Source organism: Drosophila albomicans, chromosome 3 (assembly GCF_009650485.2).
Source record: "Drosophila albomicans strain 15112-1751.03 chromosome 3, ASM965048v2, whole genome shotgun sequence".
NCBI lineage: Eukaryota > Metazoa > Arthropoda > Insecta > Diptera > Drosophilidae > Drosophila > Drosophila albomicans.
Window position 1 is genome coordinate 14,867,173 of NC_047629.2, and position 23,336 is coordinate 14,890,508.

Sequence of the window (23,336 nt, forward strand, 5' to 3'; positions counted from 1 at the left end):
TTGAATAGTAACATACTATATCCAAAAACCGACTATGGCCTTTGATAAATTTTGATATTTGTGAGGTATATTAATTTTGTATATTTTATTCATAATAGAATTATATACACAAATACATAAACTATCGCCTTTGGTATATTTTTTTAATTGTGCGGCACATTAATTTGGTATATTTGAAAAATACCGCACTGTTTTGCTTTTATTTAAAATAGTACTATATCAATATACATATAGCCATTGGTATATTGAGTACTTTTTCGGTTTTAAAAATAATACCGCACTATTTTGCTTTTATTCGAAATGGGTATCTCACAGCCGAACACACTCGACTGTAACTTTCTTACTTGTTAAAATTTGAAATTTATTTGGTTTAAACAAAATATGCAAACATTAAAGTAAAAGTACTAATAGTTACCACGATATTTGTCATTCAATTAAAATGGAAGCAAACGTCAAAAAAACCTTCTCTTGCAACATTTGCTCTTGTGATTAAAGCTCAATACATCGATGCTTGGATCATGAAACCGACGACCATGGAGGCCACTGACTCCCACGCTACAAACATTGCCCGAATACATATGCCAAACAATTTGAATGGCCAGTGGCCATTCCATTTGGCTGCACACTCGACCAGCAGCCAAGTTTCGATTGGAAAAGTTTGTCATGTGAATAATAAGTATGTCTGTGTGTTTGTGTGTGAAGGAAGTTTGACTTTTGACTCACCTGGTCAACATATTGGCCCGATTGACGGCCACCTCGGCCTCGACACGAAATCGATCCTGGGCATAGCGGTCAACAACACCCTCGCCCAGATTGAGCGAAGTCCCGGCCACACAGTTCGAGCCCATCAAATGCTGCTGTTCAATGTATTGCAAAAACTTGGATACCAAGTCAATTTTGCTATCGCGCGCATTAATCACATCGGCTGTTATTTGATTGGAATCAACGCTATCGTCGCCATCGGCATCGCTCTCGACATCGCCAATCACCAGCTGCTTGCTGTTGTCATCGATTAGCACCTCCGGCGGATAGCCATCGTCCATGGTCACCTCGGATGTGTCCTGCACGGCATCGTTCTCCGCTTCCGCTTCAGCTTCCGCTTCGGACTCGTAGTTAAAGTTGATCTGCTTCATCTCGATGCCCTCGCTTGTGCTGGCCTGCGAGCGTGCCTTCGCCTCTGGCTCCGACTCCGACTCTGCTGGCCACTGGCCAATGGCAAAGTCTGTGCTATTGTCGGCATTGCTTGTTTCCGTCTCGGTTACATCTTCATCCGTCTGCGAATCTGCAGCTGAATCTGCATCGGTATCCGAATCTTCATCGCCATCGCCATCTGCATCGACATCATCGTCATCTTCGTCGTCGTCCACATTGCTGACATCGTTGCGAGAGTCTATTCTATCGAGGCGGTAATCGAGTGAACTGTCTCCGCTATGAACTGGCGCATTAACATTAAGAACAGGTGTTCTCAATGAGACATCCGCAATGTTTTTGCTGCTGGCAGTTGTAGTGCTGCTGTTGCTCTGCATAACTGGCAGCAGACGTGTTCTGGCGACATTGCGAGTTTGCTGCTGCAGCTGCCACGCAGCCGGACGAGGCGCAAATGTTGCGATTTGCGTAGCAGTAGTTGTTGACAGCAGCAGCTCATCATCCTCATCGCTATCCTCGTAATTGGCATCATCACCGTTGACACCGCGTACAAATTGTCGAGCTGTGATGCTGTCGCTGTCACTCCGCTTCTGCCCACGCATTCTGGTTGCTGTGGGTTCAGTGTCGATGTCAATGCCGAGACCCGTTGCCTCGGTGGCCAGCAGCATGGACTGAGCTGGCACATCGGCAACCACATTCTGGTAGGCTGACACTAATGAGTTCTCCAAATCAATCTCATCCGCCAATTGCATTACTTCATCGAGTGCCGCCGCGGTCTCATCATCGTCCGCATCGTCGACATCTGTGGGCCGGCCCTGCAGATGTTCGGCCTCGGCGAGACTGCGATGATTCTTCACCGGCCTGACCACGCCCAGGCTCTTGTCGACGCTTTTACGTATCACCTCGTTGATTTTCTTCTTGTGCAATTTGCGAATTTTATGCGTGACTGGCGGACTTGTCGCTCCGCCTGTGCCCGATTGCTGTGTGGGCACTGGCAATGGCAAGGGAAAAGCCCCAGTTCCAGCTGCAGCATCACTGACCAGCGTCAAGCGTGTGCTGTTGCTGTTGGGGCTGCTGCTGTGCAGCATGTGGGCCCTAGAGCGACCATGGCGTATGTTGAAGCTGTCGCCAACGTTTGATGCCATGCTTTCCGCTTTCGTTTTGATGCGAGCTCTCGCCGGCTGCGGTGCAACACTCGATTCCGTTGCCAATTCGCAACGTGCCGGCCACAACAACAGCTGCAGCAACACAAGCAACAGCAACAGTCTATGGGTCCAAGCCCGCCGCATTGTCAGCGGCATCTCCCTGCCAGTCGACGACTATCGACTGTGACTGCTGTGATGCTGGCCGATGGCTTTGATGGAGCTGGGCTGTTCACGGTTGAGCGACTATTACGGTATCAATTTCAGCTCTCTTCGCTTTTCTTTTCTGATCTGCGTTTCGTTTCAATTTACGTTCGTTTTTCTTCTACGAATTTTGGTTACCTTTGCCAGCGCATATTCCTGTTGGCCAGCTGTTGTTCTGCTTCCTGTTGCAGTTATGCTCGGGATTCTTGTTGTTGCCGCTGTTGAATTTTCAAGCTTCAAAGAGCAAAGCGTAAACTTGGCGCCCGCCATTACTAGGCAAAGGCCCACTTGGAGCCTGGGGCACCAGTTTCGTGGCTGCTGAGCTCATTTCCTTCCCTTTTCAATCGTTCTTCAGCTGCACAAGTCAAATTCGTGTTGTTTCCACAATATCAATATCTGTCTTTGGCGCTCCTGCTGCTGCTGCAATGTCAATTTGATGCTGCAATGAAGAAGAGAACAAGAATCCAATGATTAGCCTTTGAATTACTTTGAATGCGCGCTTTTGTTGCGACGATGATGATGATGATGATGAGGGGTAAGTCAGGCCAAGGACTAAGCCTAAGGTATTGCGAGCGAAGCGGAGCTGGGTTTGTGCCTAAGGAGCTCTATTTGGATTTCAAAACGTAAGCAAAATATTTGCTTTGATTTATGCGAATTTCTTCCTTTGCTTCTTTTTATTTTCGGTCTTAACTTGTTCTTATGCTGGCATTCTGAAAGGAGACGGGCTCAAGGACATCTCCGTGCCGTGCTCCTTTGTGACTATGTCTGCTCCCTTTCTCTCACACACTCTTGCTCGCTCTTTCAATCTCTATGTCTATCGTTTTTCTACCCTGTGTGTGTGTGTGTGTGTATGTGAAAATAAATGGCAATGTAAAGAAAACGTATTTTTTATGTGCAAAGGGCAGTCACACAGGACAAGTGGCATTTTCAAAGGCAAAAGAACAACACGGAAACGCGGACAACAAAACGTACGAAAATAACAGCAGCAGCAGCAGCAGCAACGACGACAACAATAACGAAAGCCATTTTGGCCACTCCCCGTTAAAGCGGCAATTAAAAATTTCCGCACGCAAACACAGCGAAAACAAGAGCAACGCCGTTTAAGACAAATAGCAAATTGTTCTTGCTGATGACTTAGCTGTTGTTGTTGTTGTTATTTTCTCTTGGTGCACGCCCAAGCACACTCACAGACTGACTTTGAATACAACATTGCGCATACGCCGCGTGTGCGCTGCATAGTGCAAGCAGTCAGCGAGGCACTTACAAATTGTATACAATTTCTAAGAAGACGAAATCGTGATTTTTGCTTCGCGGTGGGATTTCGCAGCGTTGCGTTGCGTCGCCAACCCACAAAAGCCATGGTTACAAATGCGAATTTGGCCGACGGACGTTGTCAGACATCATCAGCGGGACCCTGAAGCGGCAGCCAAGTGAACATAAATATGTACACAGCACAACAAAATACAAAATACAAAGTAGAGCTCTGTGTGTGTGTGTGTGTGTGTGTGTGCAGTATGCTCCTTTGGGGTAGCACTCACATAAATATTATGACGCAAACAAATTATATGCCATTTAAATGTAATACTAATAAGAAAATCCACTTCGTGGCTGAGGCTGCTGCTGCTCCCACATCTCGCTTGCTCACAGTGGACTTGCCAGATTTTCACGCTTTAGTCGGATGAACACAGCATAAAAAGTATGTCTCTGTGTGCGTGTCTGTGTGTGTGTGTGTGAGTGTTTGTGTGAGTGGAAGGCGGCAGTTTCTAATTTCGGGTTTTATGAACCGTAAAAATTGCGCCAAGACGACACAAACAACAGCAGCCGGAAATACACATGCCACACACTCACACACACATATACACCAATTTCCACATACAAGTGTGTGTGTGTGAGTGTGCAGAATAAATAGAGAAGGGACTTTGCAGCAACATGAGAAATTGACACCCAATTTTAGTGCTGAAGAGTGTGCTCAGTTTATACAGTATAAACTCGCTAATTCCCAACAAATCCAAATAAAAACATAGTGTCCGAGTTATTTGAAAGCAACAGCAAATACAGGCGTAAGTAAACTTGAAATACTACAAGTTGATAGCCACTTAGATAACGGTGCTAATGAAAGACCGGAAATCGCTAAATAAACATTTGAATAAGCGAAAGAAAAGTATAAAGAAACTTTAATTTACAATTTGAACTAATTTAATAAATAATGAAATATTTACATAATATAATAATACATTTTAAAAGAAATTACGAATTCAATAAATATAAATTTGCAAAGGAAAAACAAACAGCAAATAAATAATCAATTAAGAATTTTAAAAATGTAATATGTTTTAAAATATATATATAAATTAATGATAAATAATATGAATATGACATTTTAAGGTTTCCAATGTTGCGCATTTTATAAATATAAATTTGGAGAAGAAAAACAAAGGTCACATAAATAACAATCAAAAATGTTAAAAGATTTAATAAATAATGAAATTAATATATAAAATATTTATATGACATTTCAAGAAAAGTTCAAAATATTACCCATTTTATAAATATAAATGTTCAGCGGCAAAACAAAGGTTGTGAACTAAGACATAAAAACAACTGTGGAATGAATTTGCCTTTAACATTTGCGAATATCGCGAACTGACAGCGCATAAACATCTTGTCCGAATTCCCATGGCAGACAAAGAAAGTAATAAATATTTGATTTCTACTTGTTTTCAAGCACAAACATTCAACTCGACAAGGCAAAGCCAACTGTCACGGCAAAGAGCAAAATGTTCTCAGGCTGCCTGGCTGGCTGACTGGCTGAAAGACAAACAAATCAAACAATAAATTGAAATTCGACTTATTCGATATACTTGTGTGTACTCGTATATTCATGACGCAGCCAGCGGCAGCAGAAGCAGGAATTCGCCCAAAGCCAGGGATATGTCAGCCCCAAAGAAAAGAGCAAAAGTTGCAAAACAATCAAAGACAGCAGGAATCAGTTTGGCACTCTCGTGTGGCTTATTAGTATCAGGTGGAGATTCTGGGTAAGTATATGAACGGTATCAATTGACAGCGCAACAGATGCTAACAATTCCCCATTGGCAAACCTCTGCCTCTCTCATCCATCGACTTGACTTGGCTAAGTGGAAATCCCACACACACAGCGCTAATGCATTACGACGAGGCGACAGGAAGAAAAACTGCGACAAGGGCAACACGTGGCTGATCCGAAGGTAACTAAAAACAGCATACTGCAAACAGCAAACACAAAACCAAAAGCCCAATGGTGGCAAGTCGTGCACTTAACCTTTGCCTTTGCGTTTCTGTCCATTTTTAGCACAAGCTGTGCGACAATTGAGAGCTTGCAACAAACTAGACTTTGGCGTGCAACAAACATGACAAGCCTGAGTATGACGTGTGTCTCACATCGCTTGGTCTGATTAATGCCTCAGTACCTCTGTCTAAGCACGGTTTAAAAGGGCGAACCCCTTTAAGCATAAGCTGCAAAACAAATTGAATCATAAAAGTTTGTCATGGAACGGATTGCTTTGCGCTTTTCATGCCAAAACCGAAACTTTACCCAGCGAGACAACCTTCTTAGCTTCCATATAGTCTTTCTGGTTGTTCAAGACAAGTTTTCACTTTTCCTTGTTGCTTCAAATTTATGCAAACACATTAACAAACTCAACGCATTTACGTGGTAGGCAACGCGCGTCCTTCCGAACGATGTTTTTGGTGACAAAGTTGCTACGTTAAATGAAATTCACGTAATTTTTCTGCCGTTGCCATTGAAATGAAATGTCTCTTGTCAGTCGACAGTCGGGAAAAGTCACACTTTTACACACAGCTTTTCTTCTTCTCTTATTTTGTCACCTGCACATGCGAGGGGAGTATGAAAAGTTGTGTTTCTTGCCAGCCAAAGCTGCAACGAGAACTTTTTTGACAGCCCCTCGTAGATGTGCTGACGCATACCTTAGACTTATCCTCATTCTCGACCTCGTCAACTCATCATCAGCAGTGGCAGTGGAGTGGAGTAGCATCAGCGGCATCAGTAGCACCTTTGTTAGGTAACTCACATAATGTGATGGCGATGGCGATGGCGGCAAACAAAAAATGACATTTGACTTTTAAATTGGATAATTTTTTTCGCTTTTGCTGCTGCTGCTGATGCTGCTTTCGCCTTCCTTATGGCTGATGCTTGATGGCTGACTGCCAATCAGCAGACAGAGATACAGCCAAATAGGAACATCCGTGAGATACATAGACAGACGGAGAAGCAAACAGACAGACAGACAGACAGACAGAGAGAATGAAGCAGACCTTTGCGAAATGAATTTAATGTTGTTTAAGCCCAATTTGTTTGGCCAACATTTATTAATTTTGCTGTAACAAGAGAAATGATTAATTCTTCAATTCATCTTTCCCAGCATTAAATTTAATGGAGATTTGTGTGGTGTCAGAAATGTTGCAACTAAAATACGACTTTTATACATATGTGTGTGTATTTGTGTAGGTGTGTAATACCTGAGCGTACAACAAAAAGGAAACGACGACGTCGACGACTGCATGTTGTGCTTTAAGGCTGCTCTCAATTTGCATATAAATGTTGCACAAACAGTGCGACAAACACATGCTGCCACACATGCCACACACTTTGTGTTGTATGTGCCACGGGGTGTGCTTTATGGCCACTAATGCTAGTAACAAAAATCGCATAAAACGCACACAAATTGCACAGATTATGTGCCACTTGGGCAATTCTCGAGTCTTTTAGTATGACGAACGAGCCAGAGAGAAAGAGAGAGAGCGAGAGAGAGAGAGCGAGTGCGATTCGAGTTGATTTTCTTATGAGCGTGTTTTCCACGCTCTGCAAAATATTTGCAACACAAAAATGCAAAATGGAAAGAGGAAGCTTTTAAAGCACGTGTGCATAAACTGAATAAACTGCCACAGTATAAACACATACATACTATAAAATATACTATATTTTATACTATATTCCAAGCATATTCACATTTTGATTAGAGCATGACATTCAAGCTCTAAAGTTGCTCTTTGCTAATTGAGTTCGCTTGCTGATTTTAAAGTTTATTAAAAATTCTTAAGATTTCAACCAAAAATTTCACTTCATAACAATTCATAATCTTGTCTGTCTTTTAAATCTGGGAACATCTGATTGAAATGTCAATTTTGAAGTTATTTATTTGTTTGCGCTTTCTGTTTTTATCGCTGGCAACTTAAAAGCATTATTTAATTTAATAATACTTGGGAGTTTCCCCTTGTCGAATATTTCCTATTTATTTGCTTAAGTTTGGCATTTGCCTGAAGTTCAAGCAACAACATCGCACGCATATTTAATATACCTCAATAATATTTCGACTGTTGGCTGGAATGTATTCCAAGTCAACTCCAACCATCAATCATCATCAGCAGGTCTTTTCTTTTGAATAAGATGTGGGGAAATAGCTTTGATAAAGAGCTCGTTATAGACATGAGAGTACAAGAGTACTTGAGAGGTCCTTTTATTTTTTTGCCTAGATGTTAGCGGGAACTCTTGAGAGCGAAATAAAAACAATCGACTCAACGCGCACAATTCACTTAAGGAGCGTGCCGGGACTGAGATAATATTTCTACATAATTGCTTTCCGTTTTCTAAAGAAAATTTTCTTGGGGACAACATATTGCATACTACTACTCCGTACTCCACACACACACACACATTTGGTGATGGTGATGTGATATCTACCTAGGTTTCGCTTCTTTTCTCTTGTTACCGTGTACCGCATTCGCATAATGGAATTTGGTGAAAATGGATTTGGATTTTTGGCAGAGCTTACGGGCAAAGCGATAAGAACAAAACGATGTTCATGTATGTGTGTGCGAGTGTGCAAATGTGTGTACGAGTGTGTGGGTGTGTGTTGTACGTGATGCCAACGAAGCTGAGCGCCAAATGGCAGATTATGTCGCCAGCCATTAAATCACTGGCTGCAGGTAAAATATGCGATGCTTAAGCAAAATCAATTCTATTTATACGTGAGCGCATAAATTGTGAGCACACACATACAAACAAATACACAAACCGTATCCTGCGTTACAGACTCCAGCAGCAGCAGCAGCAGCAGCAGCAGCAGCAGCAGCAGCAGCAGCAGCAGCAGCAGAGGCAGAGGCAAGTGGAACGTGCCACATGTTAAACGCGCAATGGCAATAAAATGGAGCAGTCGCCTAAATCAGAACCTACACCTAAACCTATACTCGGAAACTCAAACTCAAACTCTCGAACTCAAACTGGAACTCAAAGCGAAAGCGAAAGCCAAAGCTAAACATAAGCCTAAGCCAGCGGCAAGCTGTTTATTTCGAGTGATATTTAGTACTGGCATTACCAGAGCGCAACAACAATGTCTACCGCCCCCCTCTCCCCCTCTGCACGTGGCACAGCCAACAGAACAACACAGAGCAAAGACGTTGCTTTGCTCCTGCGGCGTTGCTTGGGCAACATGCAGTGGCAATCCTTCAGGGTTTTCCCCGCGAAAAGCCACGTGTCGATGTAGCATGTGTGACACATAGAGATTCAATTAGTCAGCCTCTAAGCAATCAGCTGTTGGCTATTATTACACTCTCTAGTCAGGCCACAAGATTATTGAGTAAGGCAGCTTAGATGCGCTCGCCCTTGGCCAACTCAAAGCAGGTCATTAGAAAATGTGGCAAAACATTTGCGAAGCTTGTTTTCCGATTGCGGATAACAAAATTGTAATTTCTGAAATTATTCCACTGAAGATAAAGACCAATTTCTAAAATCAAGAACATTTGTTTGAAAATTGTGTTCTTAAATTAAACCACAATAAAAACCAATTATTAAAATTTAGAACATTAGTCTGCAAAATGCACAGAGAGAAAAAATCCAGATTGAAACAATCTTGATTTAAGATCGGTTCGTATAATTACACCGTTTTTATAATTGTAAACTAATATTAAGAAACATAAATACATAAATGTATATACAAAAAAGATTTAAGATTTTGTTTTTGGTTCAATTTTAAGATCTTTTCATTCTTGAAATGAAATTATAATTTTGAATTTGAAGATTGGGCAATCTAGATTTTTTGTATATTTTCGATCTTACCGTCATTGTTCAATTTTGCCATACAAACAATATTTTATTCTTGATTTTTTTTATGTAGATTTTGGTTTAAAAATAGTGGAATCCTTCGAAATTCAAAGCATAGTTAGTTGAGATGTCGCGAACCATTCTTCATTGCAATCTAAGAGAGCTGCTGCGTTTAAAAATAGAAAATATTTTCTAACATTAAGAGAGAGTTTCATGTTCTTGACGCACTTTTTATACCAAAATTTTGATTTGAGTTTTTTTTTTTCTGTGTAGTATTGCTAAAAGCTGTGTCTATGGCACATGTCCAATTTGTGTCGCATTGGCCGCAGTAACAAATATTAATTTAAAAATGTTTGAAAATTTGCGCCATAAACAGAGCAGAGACCATAAGAACCACAACCGCCACTCATTTATTATGCACATAATTATTCTAAAATGAGCAAAAATTCACGCTTCAATGTTGCGGTGCTGTCAAAGAGAGCTTTGCGGTTGCTGTCACATGCAACATCCTAATGTCTCATTATGGCCTGCAAATTGTGTCCATTGCACTGGCTGCTGTAAATTGAGCATAAATGGCAAAACCAAACAACGAATCGCGTTTTAAACTTGGCAGGAAATTGCTATTCAATTAAATAATGAAATGTTAAATTATTCAATAATAGTTTACATTAGCTAAACGCTTTGGCAATGTCTCGCCACTTGATTGTTTGGGCATTTGAACATAACTCATACGCCATGTGAACACACCACAAGTTGAGCTTTTATTGAGCTGCAGGCGGCGTTTGTTGTCTAAAATGTTTCCAAGTCGCCAAAAACAAAGCCCATACTTAATGTCGAAAGTGTGTAGCCATAAATTGGCGGCGTCGGCGGCAACGTTGCCGACAGCCGAAAGCCAACAGCCGAAGTTTACAAAATGGCATAAAATCAAATGCCCAAAAGCCAGTGAAATGGAATTTCGGCTTAATTTATGGCAGACCAGGCGCGCGCTTGGTTCGCTGCTGCTGCTGGCGAAACTGATGAGCTCGAGAGGCTCAAACAACAACGGCACTTGGCTAATATAAAACATGACGTCGCACTTTATTGACCAAGCAGATATGCGTATTGCGTATTTCGACAGTCAAAATCAGCAGCAGCCACCAAATCCTTCAAAAGCGGGCTGCCTTTTTATTTGAAGGCCAATGTGTACATGCAAAAATGCCCGCTGGGTTTATGTATGTGTGTGTATGCGAGTTCTGTATGTGTGTGTGTGTGATGGAAATAAAATCAAATAGCGCGCGTAAGCACAAACACAGCCGAACTCAAACTATTAAGTAAATTATCGGCAAACAATGCTAAGGACTACACAACGCATACACACACTAAGTACACACACACACACACACATAGCTAGAGTGTGAGTGTGGTGTGATGACGCCAGCATTTTCCGACAACCGCATGAAAATTTTAAAGCAGACGACAGCGGAAATAACAAAAGTAAAACGCTCATCAATAACACTTCCGCTCACAAAATATTCGATCTCTCTCTCGCAGTGTCCCGGCGTGATTTATGGCAACGTTTTTCGGTTGCTCTGACAGTTTTTTACATGCCACACAACTAAATTGTGTTCACTGCCCAACTGCGTGTGTGTTTGTGTGTGTGTGTATTAGCTGTCTACCACATTGTAGAGCATGTATAAATAATCGTATCCAATTGGTTAATGGCTTTTGTTGCGCGCTGTGAATTGGCGCAACTTTGTGTTCGATATTTAATAGAAAATGTTGAGCATTTCGCCATGAATTTGTTGTCGCAGCGCTTTTGCTGCGCCTTAAAGTATGCAACGCAAATTGGATGCGCATGCAAAATGGCTGATTTTAATTTCCTGCCCATGTCAATCAATGCTCCAGGCAGGCGAAGGCACAGGCAAGCAGACTGGTAGACTGGCAGGCCGTCAGCGTGAGACCTTGAACATGAAACAGCCAAGTGAGTGTGAGGAAGTGGGTATGTGTGTGTAAGTCAGTGTAAATTGAATATTCATAAATGCATAGCAAATGTGGCAGGCATAGAAGGGAGAGATTGAGAGTGTGTTTGTGTTGTATTTGTGTCAAGTGCAGCACAATTATATTGATGTATGTGACTCATGCCCGAGCCGAGCACATTAACAGCCAAAAAAAGGATGGTTTCAACATGATAAAGTTGACGTCCATTAGGATTCACTTTTATCGCCCGGCCGTGTCGTAAATTAACACACACACAGCCGCCTGGTCGCGATCGTTGGCCATGCTAAACTCCGCTGACAATAAGGACATAAAATAAACAGACCGTGGATGTCATCGACTACGAGTATGACAGCATAACGGAGCTCACTGAATGGCAAGGCAAACGTTAAATAATATAAACACTGGGACAGCAGCAGCCACAGCACAAAAGGCAGCAGCTCGTCATGCACGCAAGAATTGACGGAATAATCATTTTTGGGCCGGCCAAGGGAAGGGAAGGGAGAAGGAGAAGGTTACTCTGTGTTTGGCCTGTGGGCTCCATTGTCACCGCAGAAGCACACGCATGAATTGTCAGTCAGTGAGGCCGTTGTGCTACAGTCGCGTCACGTTTATTGTTGTTCTTTGTGCACTGCACACAATACTCACACACACACACACACACACACACAGGCCAAGCATTTACATTCATATATAAGTGAAAGTTTAAGTTGTTGCCGTCTGTAGTTCAACCTTGACACTTGACAGCGATGGCGACGAAGGCTTTAAGGCATCGCACCGTGTGTTGATAAATGACATGCTTGGCAGCCGCCAAGAGTTTAGCAACCGTGCCATCAGACAATGCTGCACTTTGTTCTTCTTCGCAGTGGCAGAGGCAGCTTAAAAGTTCTGCCTCTCCTCAAAAAGCAAACACAACATACAGCAATACAGCAACAGAGCACGACCCAACACAACTGACAACTGTCGCCATAATTCACTCTTGCAGCAGCAATGAACAAAGCGACAACAGTGTTCCGTGCATCAAACTTGGTAACGACACTTGGCCAAACAACTTTCAGACCAAAACTGCAGCCGCAACCATAGAAACTATCCACGTCCTTCGACGCCAGGGCAATAAAGCCCATTCCTCTGCTCTACCCGGCCGCTGTCTTACCCTCAGTTTGTTGGCCATTTGTTTTCATAAGACTCTCTGTGGGAACTGTTGCTATTTGCCATGATGTTCAATCACAGTGCTGCCACAAAAGTCCAAGCCATAAACATACTCAACGCAACCCAAATCACCTGCTCCAAAAAAACAACCAAAGAAAAAAGGCAAAAGGAAAAGCTCACCTAAAAAAATACGTAAAAATCATTCAACAGACGACAATGGATGCCTTTCGAAGAATTATTCGAAAGGGGACCAAACAAAACAAAAAAAAACATTCCACATAAAAGAATTCAGCTATAATTTAAGGGTCAAACTTCGTTTTATTCGACAGCTCAGGAAATTCCATGAATCAATGTTTGCTTCCACATTTCTCATTGACTTTAATTTAACTGCCAAAAATTATTAGCACTTATTTGAAACGATAAAATTAAAGCATAATTTTGTTTAACTATTCTTAAAGAAAATATATAAAACTACGACAAATTTATGAATGATAAAAGTTGTGGGCACATTCTTTTCATTCGACATTTATTAATTTTGAACTCATCAAAAACGAATGGCAATTTCTGCAGACATAACTAGTATAATTTCGAATTGAAATTTTGCGGACTCAATCTTCTGCAGATGATTGATGAAGGTTGCCATTTGATGTACATGTAATTACCTAACAATTGGCCACATCAAAGCGAAAGCGAAGCCAAACCAAACGAAACCAAACCAAAGTAAAGCAAAGCAAAGCAAAGCAAAGCAAAACGAAGCTGTTTTGTAGCTGTAATTGATGGATGGGCTTATGGGCGTCCACTTAACGTGGTCTGTCCATCAACTGGGCGCAATGGCATTTGGAGCCGTTTAATAATAGAAATGTTTTGTTAGGGGCTACAATCAAGCCAGTTAATTAATGATTAACACGCAGCAATCATAACTAATTTAGTGTAAAGCCAAAGAGCAACCACACATACACACACACACACACACGTGAAAAGGACTTTGAGGCATGCTGCTAATTGGGCTTGTTGTGGCGTGACGAGGACAAAGGCGGAGACCGAGACCGAGTCCGAGTTGATGGTGGCGTCAAAATAACTAAATCGTTTAACAATCAAGGCGTGCCAAGCTAACCGCCAGCTGACCAAACCTTCGAATCCACTTCATGGCGCTCTTTAAATGAAATTTACGATTTTTAATTGGTGGCCAGGGGCTGGCTCTTGAATCGATGTACTCAGTCAATTAGATTGATTACACGAAACTCTGCGGCTGTCGCGTACCATAAACATTAACGAGGCCAATTCAGGTAATGTCGATGGATCAAATGATTCGTCGAATTGTTGCTAATTAATTGATGAATAACGACAACTTCTGTCCGGCTTTTCACTTTCCATTAACAATATATGTGCGTGTGTATCCTCTGGGGGGTATTACTGTGCTGTTTGTTCAGTAATCTGCACAGAAAATTCCTCAAAAAATTATAATTCCACAAGTTGGCAGCGAAAGTGGCAGAGTGGTTGCGGTTCACATAATCCGATTTGGCTCAGCAAATTGCATAGTAGCATAATATGTAGTAGCAACAACAACAACAACATCCGAAAAAACGAATCTGAAGTTTTCATTCGCTAATGAAACACACAGGAGAAGTCTCTTTCTCTCTCTTCTGTAATTAGTGGGCATTAAGTTAATTGCGAAATGTTTGCGGCCAGTTAAATTGAATTAAACATGTTCTTCGGCTAGCTGATTTACCTGAGTTTTTAATTACATTTGCCTATGCAAACAGTTGCGACGCATAAAGCGCTTACATAAAATAATAATTAAATTGTGGCAACGCCACGTGGCGTATACGTAATGCCTCTGCCTAGTGCGATTAAGTAGTTATGAAATAATTATGCAAATCTGCTGTTGCTTCTGCTACTGACCCTGACAGGCAAAATATACACAAATACAAATACAAAACAATTTTCGACCGGCAGCAGCAGGTGCAAAACAAAAAGTAGGGGGCAGAGGGTCAGGTAACTCATCAAATTACCGAGAGGAGTCTGAAGTCTGAGGACTAAAGACTGAAAACTGAAGTGCTGCCTACATTGAGGCGCTTGCTCAAAAAGTTTTCGACTGCTTGTCAGATTGTTGAACGTTTTTAAACATATTAAAGCGATAACTTATTGCCGGACTTCAAGCTAAGCTCAACAGCAAAACTTTACACAATTTTGCGAGCAACCGAAAACAACTGCCAAATGGCAGCTCGGACATTTTCTAGTAACTTTTCTCGGAAAGCTGTTTGTTGTCTTGCCAATTCATGTTGCTGTTAGCCACCTCTGAAATTTCTTGCTAAAACTGGGAAAAGTTGAAAAAAAAACTGCGGAAATGCAAATGCGTAGCGCAGAGTAAATATGAGGTCAGCCACTTGCTGAAACTGCACAGCTCGTGAGAATTTGCATGCATAAAGCTAAAGCGTCTCTTCCTCCTCTCTCCACTAATTTTTATGCAAAGGAAGAGAGGGGGAATTAGGCCCTGGGCATGTTAAGGTACCGCATAGTTCGCATTCACGATGTGCGTGCAACAAAACGCTCGCAATTAAAACCATAATCAGAATCAGTGGCAGCAGCAACAGCAACAGCAACAGCAACAACGGAAACAATTAAGACGAATGAAGCGTATAATTATTTATTCTGTGCGAATGTTCGTTTCTATTCCTATCCCTATTCCTATTCCCATTCAGAGTCACACACGCACACACTTATTAAACGCACAGTTAGACAAATCCGCTTAATGACATTAAATATGACCATTTCCGACTTCCTCGTTGTTGTTTTTGTCGTTCATTTTTCTTTTGGCTGGTAGCCAGAAAGCGCGAGAACTTCCTTCTTTTTTCGTTGAGGAATCGACTGCTTTCGGGCTGACGAAAGAATTTGCGAATTTGCGGAATTAATTAGGCGTTAATTGTAATTTTGAGCAAACAAAAGAGTTTAATTAATTTACCTAACAACGAAACGGAATGCGAAGACGGAGCAAAAGTTGGCAACGCACTCAACGGCAGCCAAATACAATTTCACACTTCGTCTAGCGTCCATTGTGCCATTGTGGGCACAACACAGTTAGCTTCTCGATTCGCCCTAGGGACCACGTGGCGTATGGGGTATATTTTTTCATTCCATGCTCCATGTTCCATGTTTTCTGTATTTATCGCCTGCTGTGATGCCAACTTTGCTTTCGGTTTAATGTGCTGACTTTTTGACTGACTGCGTTTTGTTTGGGAGGATGCCTTTCGCTTGTCTCGGGCCTGCCTAATTAATTGACTTGCCACGCTCGAGCTATACCCAGAAAGAGAGAGAATCCGGCCTGGGTTTTATTTTTTTGGCCCTGACTTTGGCTTTGCCAGCCTCTTGAAAATTAACTCTGCGTTTTCGTTTCACTTTGTGCCTCGGCGCTCGGTTGCGACACTCAAAGTGCAGCTGGAAGAGTGGCCATTGTATCAAGTTCTCCTTTTAACTCGAGCTCGAACAATTACTTGGCAAGTAATTAACTTTATTTTTGCACACAAATATGCAAGCACAAGCACAAGCACTCGCATATATAATTAAAAAAATAAAAACACTTGTGCAAAAATTGAGTTAATTAAAGAACTTATTTGCCACTGAAAGGTTCTGAAGTACAAAGGATTTTATACAGAAAAATGTTCAAAAGATGTGTTGCTCTTAATTTTGAAATATAACTTATAAATGATATCAACACCAAGCCTTAAATGAATACTGCTACTCACAGTAAATTAGTTTCTGCTTGACACAGAGCAAGATTATTGCTTCCTCCAAATATATTTTTTTTACTTGTATTCTCTTAAATCATATTGTCTGGGATTTCAACATGTTTTTTTCACAAGCGAACAAGCTTTCAGTGTAATTGAATTGAATCGAAACCTGAACAACGCTATTCAGCTAGGCGTGCGGCAAAAAGGCATCAGCAGCATGCAACATGCAGCAACAACCAACAGCAGCAGCAGCATCAACCGATGGGGACAGCAACAACGCTTTTTGCACGCTCCGTTAAAAATGTACGGCTCAATGAATTGGGTTCAGCTCAGATGCCAGAAGGAGGATATTATTTTATTACCAGTTATTTTCCTCTTGTATGTTCCAATAACCATTCATAACACATGTCCGCACTTTAAGCCAAAAGAACGTATTTAATTGCATTGCCAGAATAACTGCATTACTCATACCTTGATGCGTCCAAAAATGAATTGCGTTGGACATAACATACTACTATAATATTTGCTTATGCAAATGGATCAATCAATATAGCAGAGCATTTTACAAAACGGGTCAAAGAGCTAACGAGGCAGTACAAAGGTGCTTCACACTTGTGCAGATTATGCTGTATGCATTTCCATCCATCTGAGAAAACACTATTTATTCAGCTTTTAAATGTTCTTCACGGTTTATTTAACTTGCCATCGAGCATCTTTACTTACCACTGATTTTATTTAAACTCGTTTATTTTGCCAGCACTCGAATTTATTTTTGCAACATGTATTTAATGCGAAACTGCACTTAAATTGATTTAATCTATTTTAATTATCACGATCGATCTTTAGGCATTGTCATCGCCATTTACACTTTCTCTTTTGTTTTATCTCCACAATTTTTAATTTCAATTAATTCACTGGCACGGCGTTTCGATTTGATTTGATTTCCAGTTTAAAGGCTCGCCCCTTTTGATCTGGTCTATTTTAAGGGGGCCTGAGCCTCAGGCTGATTCAGATTTAAACGCTGGATTCTCGGATCCCTTTCGAGTGGCACACAACCACAACGCGACGCGTTTCAAAACGTACTGCAAATCATAAACCGTAGTCTAAGTCCGAGATTCGTTTACGGCAAAACTCGGGTGATTGAATTCACCACAGCGAAAGGCGAAGAGCAGCAACGAGGCGACGACACGAACTCGAACACTCGGTCGAACACGACGATTTGGGTCTGTGGAGCAACTGTGGAGCGAATGCTGAACAGTCGAAAAGTGAAAGCCCATGCAATGGGCAGGTTATTGAGGCAGGTTAGTAAGTTCGCCACAGACTCTCTCTGTCTCTCTTGCTCTCACTCTCGCAAGGATTTGGCGATGTTTCTGATTATACTGGAAGTGCGATGTTATTGGCTACTGATAACAAACAAAAGGCTTTAAAATAAACTGTTGCGTGCGTTTAACTTCAGCTTTCCATAGGCTGCTCTATTGAGTTATAGTTTAAGAAAACTCGTCGAAAATTAAATCAAATTAAATAAACTTGCGTAGCTTTTACTAAACAAGAAAGAATTTTAGGAACTTTAGCCATTTTTAGGAAGTATCTTTAAGAAAAGCGTAGCTTTAAAAACTTATTAAAACAGTGAACAAATATATTTACAACTTAAATAAAGATTTCAAAGCAAAGTATAAAACAAAGTAATGATTCTCAAAAGAAAACTTTCTACTAAAATACTAATTACAATTCCTTAAATAATATAAAGGTTCCAAGAAGCACTTTTCAGTGTAAAATACTGAGAATTGCAAACTACGATATTCTTAAAGAAGTCAACTAAATATTGTACAGTTAATTAAATTTAATTTAAACTTAAAATAAGCCCTGCTCTTTAGAAGATTTAAAATAAAGTTCCACTCAATATTTTACATCCGTTAATTAATTTTATAATAGCTAAGAATTGAAGCCAGCAAAGAAAATATTTTCAGCCATTTTTAAAGAATATTTCTTGGTACAAAACCAACGCAATTTCCGTATAATTTACTCACTTAGCAAGTTAAGCCGAATTAACTTGAATTCAAAGAAATTCGCCTAAGTACAGAGTTTAAATAAACATTCGAATGCGATGTTTTTCGGAATGTGCTTTTACTCTCTTTTCCAGAGCATGCGCAGAGCTGTCGGCGACAGAAGTCGCAGCTGATAAGGATGAACCAATGTGGTGAATAGTGGATCCGACTGATAAGAGCTGATAAGAATGGACAACAAGTGCAGCAGCAGCCAGTCAAACAACACAAACAACAACAAAAGACAAATATGCATTCGCTTTGTGCGAGTGCAATGAATAATTGCAACGATGATTTAATCAGTGTGAATGCCCCAAGTTGCATCAAGTTTAGTAAGTAGCACAAAGCTATGCACGAGGGTGAAGCCAAGGAGATGGTTAAGAGGGGGAAGAGGGTGAAAAGTACAACTAAATGAGCTTCACTGCAGTCGCAATTAATGAGCAACGTCGTACAATTAGCGAACTAGTTCAATTATGCAGCTCACCTGCAGACCCGCAGATGCCGGCAGAAGCGACCCCTCATATTTGCCCCCATTCTCACAGTTCTCCTTGTTGTTGTTGGTTTTGTTGTTGTTGCTGCAGTTGTTGTTGTTTGCGGTGTGGGGGTTACTTTTAATAGCAAATTTGCGGCCGCTGTGACCGTTTGTTTTTTGGCGCAAGTTAGACAAGGCCAGCTAAGGACAGGGGCAGCCTTTTAATTATGATAATTACATTGTTGTCGAGCTCATTTGCTGACAGCTGTCCGGCCCCTCCCCCACTCTCATTCCCCTCGTTCCCTTAAACACGCCGCTGTGGCATCTGCAGCTGCGATTTTCATAGTTGAGCATGCACTGCACACTTTTCGCATTCAATGCTGCCATCATCTTGCAGCATGCTTTCACAGGCCAAGCACGTTCTGGAGGCGAGCCATTGTTTTAAGAGTTGCAGCTTAGTTAATATTTATTTTACTTAATGTAAAAGTAATAACATTTATTTCAAGTTGTTTAAGTTTTATCTATTATAAACGGGTATTAAATATTCCACGTCTCTAAAAAATAAATTTCAATTTCCTTTCAGTACAACTTTTGTAACTGTTGATAGAACTGTTCTTGTTCAACTTAGATTATAAAATTCTTAATTAACATAAGTTAAATAGCCTTAAAATGTATTAAAGAGTTACAGATTAATTCTTATTTATTTGAGATTACAATTGATTATGATGTATTTAAAATTGTTTAAGTTTAACATATATATATATAACTGGAATTAAATGTGCTTCGTCTCTTTTTAAATAAAATAAAATTTTTTATTCCTCTCTTCAAATAAACTACCAAAAAGGTTACTTACTCTATAACGATTATACAATTATCATTTAATATAAGTAGAATAATATTGAAATGTAAGAATATTGTATATTGAAGTGTTATCGGTAATTTTAAGTTTTTGCAACTTGTCTAAAATATCAAATAGACATAGTAAAACCCTGACGTAAAAGTAAAAGCAAAATTTAATTATGAAGATTCACAAATGCGCAAAGTGTAAAGAATTGATAAATGAACTGTTAGTATTAAAAAAAAATGTATATTTCTTATAAAAACACATAAATATATGAAGAAAGCTCAGGAATAAATACATTCGCTTTTGTGTCGCATAAAACCATAATCATATTTTAATATAAAAAAACAATTATTGTCATAAAATAACAAGTAAACTTTATGTTGTTAAATTATAATTTAAATAAAAATAAAACCATTAGCAGTGGGAATTACATTTCCATCATTGTGATAACAAAGTTGCAAAGTGTTCTTAAAATTTCACATAAAATGAAGCATATGTGTAAATAATTAAAGGGAAAATGAAAAAGCGAACAACATACTATTTAAAAATCGCAAAAATACAAAGTCGAAAACTATTTTTGCTGGCAATTTCTGATATGCATGCAACAATTTATGACTGTGTCGCGAAAATAGCATCATGTTTTTGCCGCACACACATGCTGTGTGACTTTACATGCATAGTCTGTGTATCTGATGTGCTAATTGCATGACCCATCCTCACTTTTCCGGGCTTAGTAGTCAGTCAGTCAGTCAGTCAATACTTTAGTTTTGCAATTCCACCATCGAGTTATTAACTGCAACGCAACTTTTTACATGTTTTTACCCGCTACGCTAGGTTAGAAGGGTATTATCGCTTTGTGCCTCTAAGAAATGTATGTAATAAGCAGAAGGAGGCATCTCCGACCCATAAAGTATGTTATATAATATATATTCTTGATCAGCGTCGACAGCCGAGACTGTCCATATGCGCACCTCGATCTCAGAGACTATAAGAGAAAGAGCTGGTATGTTTTGTACTTTATGGTATATTTTAAATCTAGTACTATACCAAATACATTTTTAGTATTTTATGTTATATCAATTCGGTATATTTTAAAATGAATACCGCATTGTTTTGGTTCTATTTAAAATAGGTAGCGGGTATCTCACAGTTGAGAACATTCGACTTTATCTTTTTTACTTTTTCATCGTTGGACATGGACATATCGACTATTAACGTATAACATATAGGGGAGAGTTTCGAGCATCGAGTCGTAAATTTGCCATACAGTTAAAATAAATATGCAAAATGCGCAACAAAGCCTAAGCGTTCATTCATGACATACTCGTACTATATATATTGCCATGTCATATCATATCAATTATGAATAGAATTTTTCTGCCATTTGACACGCGTCGCCAAAATGCAAAACCGTAAAATGTGCTTTATTTTTGCATTGCTACTCCCATGCACTTTAGATGCAAATTTCTAGCAAAATGTACATATCTCTACCACTTGATATCCACTTTGTCAACACACACACACGTATAGTAATAAGCTTAAAGCAAACGATTCTACATGCAGTTTGATAACACGGAAAATGGGTATTTAAAATTCAAAATATATTCAACAAATTCAATTAAAATCGAATTTTGATTTTGCAGAATAACTAGAAAACTTTTTGGAATATAGAAGCAATAATGCTCTCATTAATAAAAAAAAAAAAAAAAACAATTTGAATTCTGAGTGGTCAACGCAGGTGCCTAATAAATAATTGGACGGATAATTGATGCGACCACGCAAACCATAATTATAATTATGTAATTTTCTTGAATAAATTAGTGGTCACCATAACTGTATAAAAGGCAGACAAATCGTTAAAGAACTCACAAGTAAAAGGACGACACCATGATTATCAACAGCCTGAGCTACTTCAGAAGTCACTGGACAATATGGACGATATTAGGAGTGGCATATAAAGAGGCTCGATGGCAGAAACTTTACTTAATCAACACTTTGATGGTATTCCTGCTCGTCAGCATTGGCTATCCACTGCATCTGGGTTTGTCGGTTTTCAAAAACGACACACTTGCGGATGACCTCAAGAATCTGACGACCTTTGTCACCTGCCTCGCCTGCTCCATCAAAGTTACAATTATCACTTTCAATTTCGACAAAGTATACGAAATGCAGGAATTGTTGAAGCTATTGGATGCTCGAGTCAGTGGAAAGGACGAGACTTACATATATAGTCAATTAAGGGCACAGTTGAGAAACATTCTAATCATCTTTATTACGTTTTATATACCCATTGCCATTTTTGCTGAGATGTCCTTCATTTATCAAGAAGAACGTGGTCTTATGTATCCTGCCTGGTTTCCATTGGATTGGAAAAACTCGACTCGGAATTATTACATTGCGAACATTTATCAAATTGTTGGCGTAAGCTATCAACTGATGCAGAACTACTGCAGTGATTGCTTTCCCGCTGTGATGCTGTGCATCATCTCATCTCACACCAAGATGCTTTTCAAACGTTTCGAAAAGATTGGCGTAAAAGACACTGACGATGCTGCGAATCAACGTGAACTTGAGGATTGCATCACAGATCACAAGCGATTGATAGAGTGCGTTCTAAATACTTTCCATATTTGTTACATGTTTCATATTTGATTTAAATATTTTCAGACTTTTTAGGAAAATGGAATCATTCATGTCTTTGCCTATGCTCATTCAGATCGCTGTGACTGCCGTAAGCATCTGCGTCAGCTTTGCCGGCTTCATTTTCTTCGTGACTGAGCCAATGAATCGTGCGTATTTCTTCTTCTATGGAATTGCGATGCCTCTACAAATATTTCCCACCTGCTACTACGGCACGGACACTGAACTTTGGTTTGGAAAAATTCACTATGCCGCCTTTAGTTGCGATTGGGTAAATCAAAGTCGCAGCTTCAAGAAGAAACTGATGCTCTTTGTGGAGTGTTCGCTAAAACAAAACACAGCCATGGCTGGTGGCATGGTTCGCATCCATGTGGCCACTTTTTTCTCGGTCCTCAAATTCGCCTATTCTCTATTTACAATTTTGCTACGAATGGGAAAGTAAACTGCAATAAAGTTGAAATAATTGAAAGCCGAATATTGAATGAAAATTTTAATATTTTCTATTTAAATATGTAAGCAATCGGGTGTAAAAAAATATTGTTAATTGCTGCACTCAATTTTAATTGATGTCATTTTTTTAAAGCAATTTTGTGTACAATTGATGAAGAAACAAAATAGGTTCAGGAGGATACAACATGGTTAGGCAAAGTCAATTGAACATTGACAAGTGAATTGAACAAAATGTATAAAACTTGCAATGTATGAAATCAAGATCTTAACAACTTTAATTATTATCATTGTATTATTCATCAACAATTGAATCAAATGACTGAATAATTACAAATATAATGAAAACGCATAATGTTGAGATATTCAAACAACTAAAAGCAGATATTAAAAATAATACGTACATACACATATACATATACTATGTATGTATATGTATAAATTCGTTCAAA

General features: G+C 39.7%; 2 protein-coding genes across 8 annotated transcripts in view; one reads left to right on the forward strand and one right to left on the reverse strand.

The window, feature by feature from the left end:
- Positions 1-23,336, reverse strand: part of LOC117568040 (uncharacterized) — a 67,168-nt gene that overhangs the window by 41,048 nt on the left and 2,784 nt on the right. For 5 of the 6 annotated variants that reach the window (XM_052004246.1, XM_052004245.1, XM_052004249.1 and 2 more), the window contains exon 2: positions 724-2,931. In XM_052004246.1, the coding sequence (XP_051860206.1) occupies positions 724-2,447 (1,724 nt within the window). In that variant the 5' untranslated portion in view covers positions 2,448-2,931. Of the gene's footprint in view, positions 1-723; positions 2,932-17,162; positions 17,525-23,336 lie in introns of those variants that run through there. The other variant, XM_034248384.2, reaches the window with a different exon arrangement.
- Positions 5,285-22,904, forward strand: LOC117568042 (odorant receptor 59a-like). Of its 2 annotated transcripts, XM_052004250.1 has the most exons (4): positions 5,285-5,527; positions 5,628-5,716; positions 21,441-22,403; positions 22,465-22,904. In XM_052004250.1, the coding sequence occupies exons 3-4, from the start codon at positions 21,685-21,687 to the stop codon at positions 22,877-22,879; spliced, it is 1,134 nt and encodes a 377-aa protein (XP_051860210.1). In that variant the 5' UTR covers positions 5,285-5,527; positions 5,628-5,716; positions 21,441-21,684; the 3' UTR covers positions 22,880-22,904. The 2 variants fall into 2 exon arrangements, 1 of the variants encoding a protein (XP_051860210.1); XR_007954800.1 differs by lacking the exons at positions 21,441-22,403; positions 22,465-22,904 and adding an exon at positions 13,041-13,145.

Bases quoted from the DNA above. Each gene is read 5' to 3' on its own strand.
- LOC117568042 (XM_052004250.1), top strand. From the start codon at position 21,685: ATGATTATCAACAGCCTGAGCTACTTCAGAAGTCACTGGACAATATGG. The intron at 22,404-22,464 runs GTGCGTTCTAAA...AAATATTTTCAG, and splicing joins GATCACAAGCGATTGATAGA to ACTTTTTAGGAAAATGGAAT.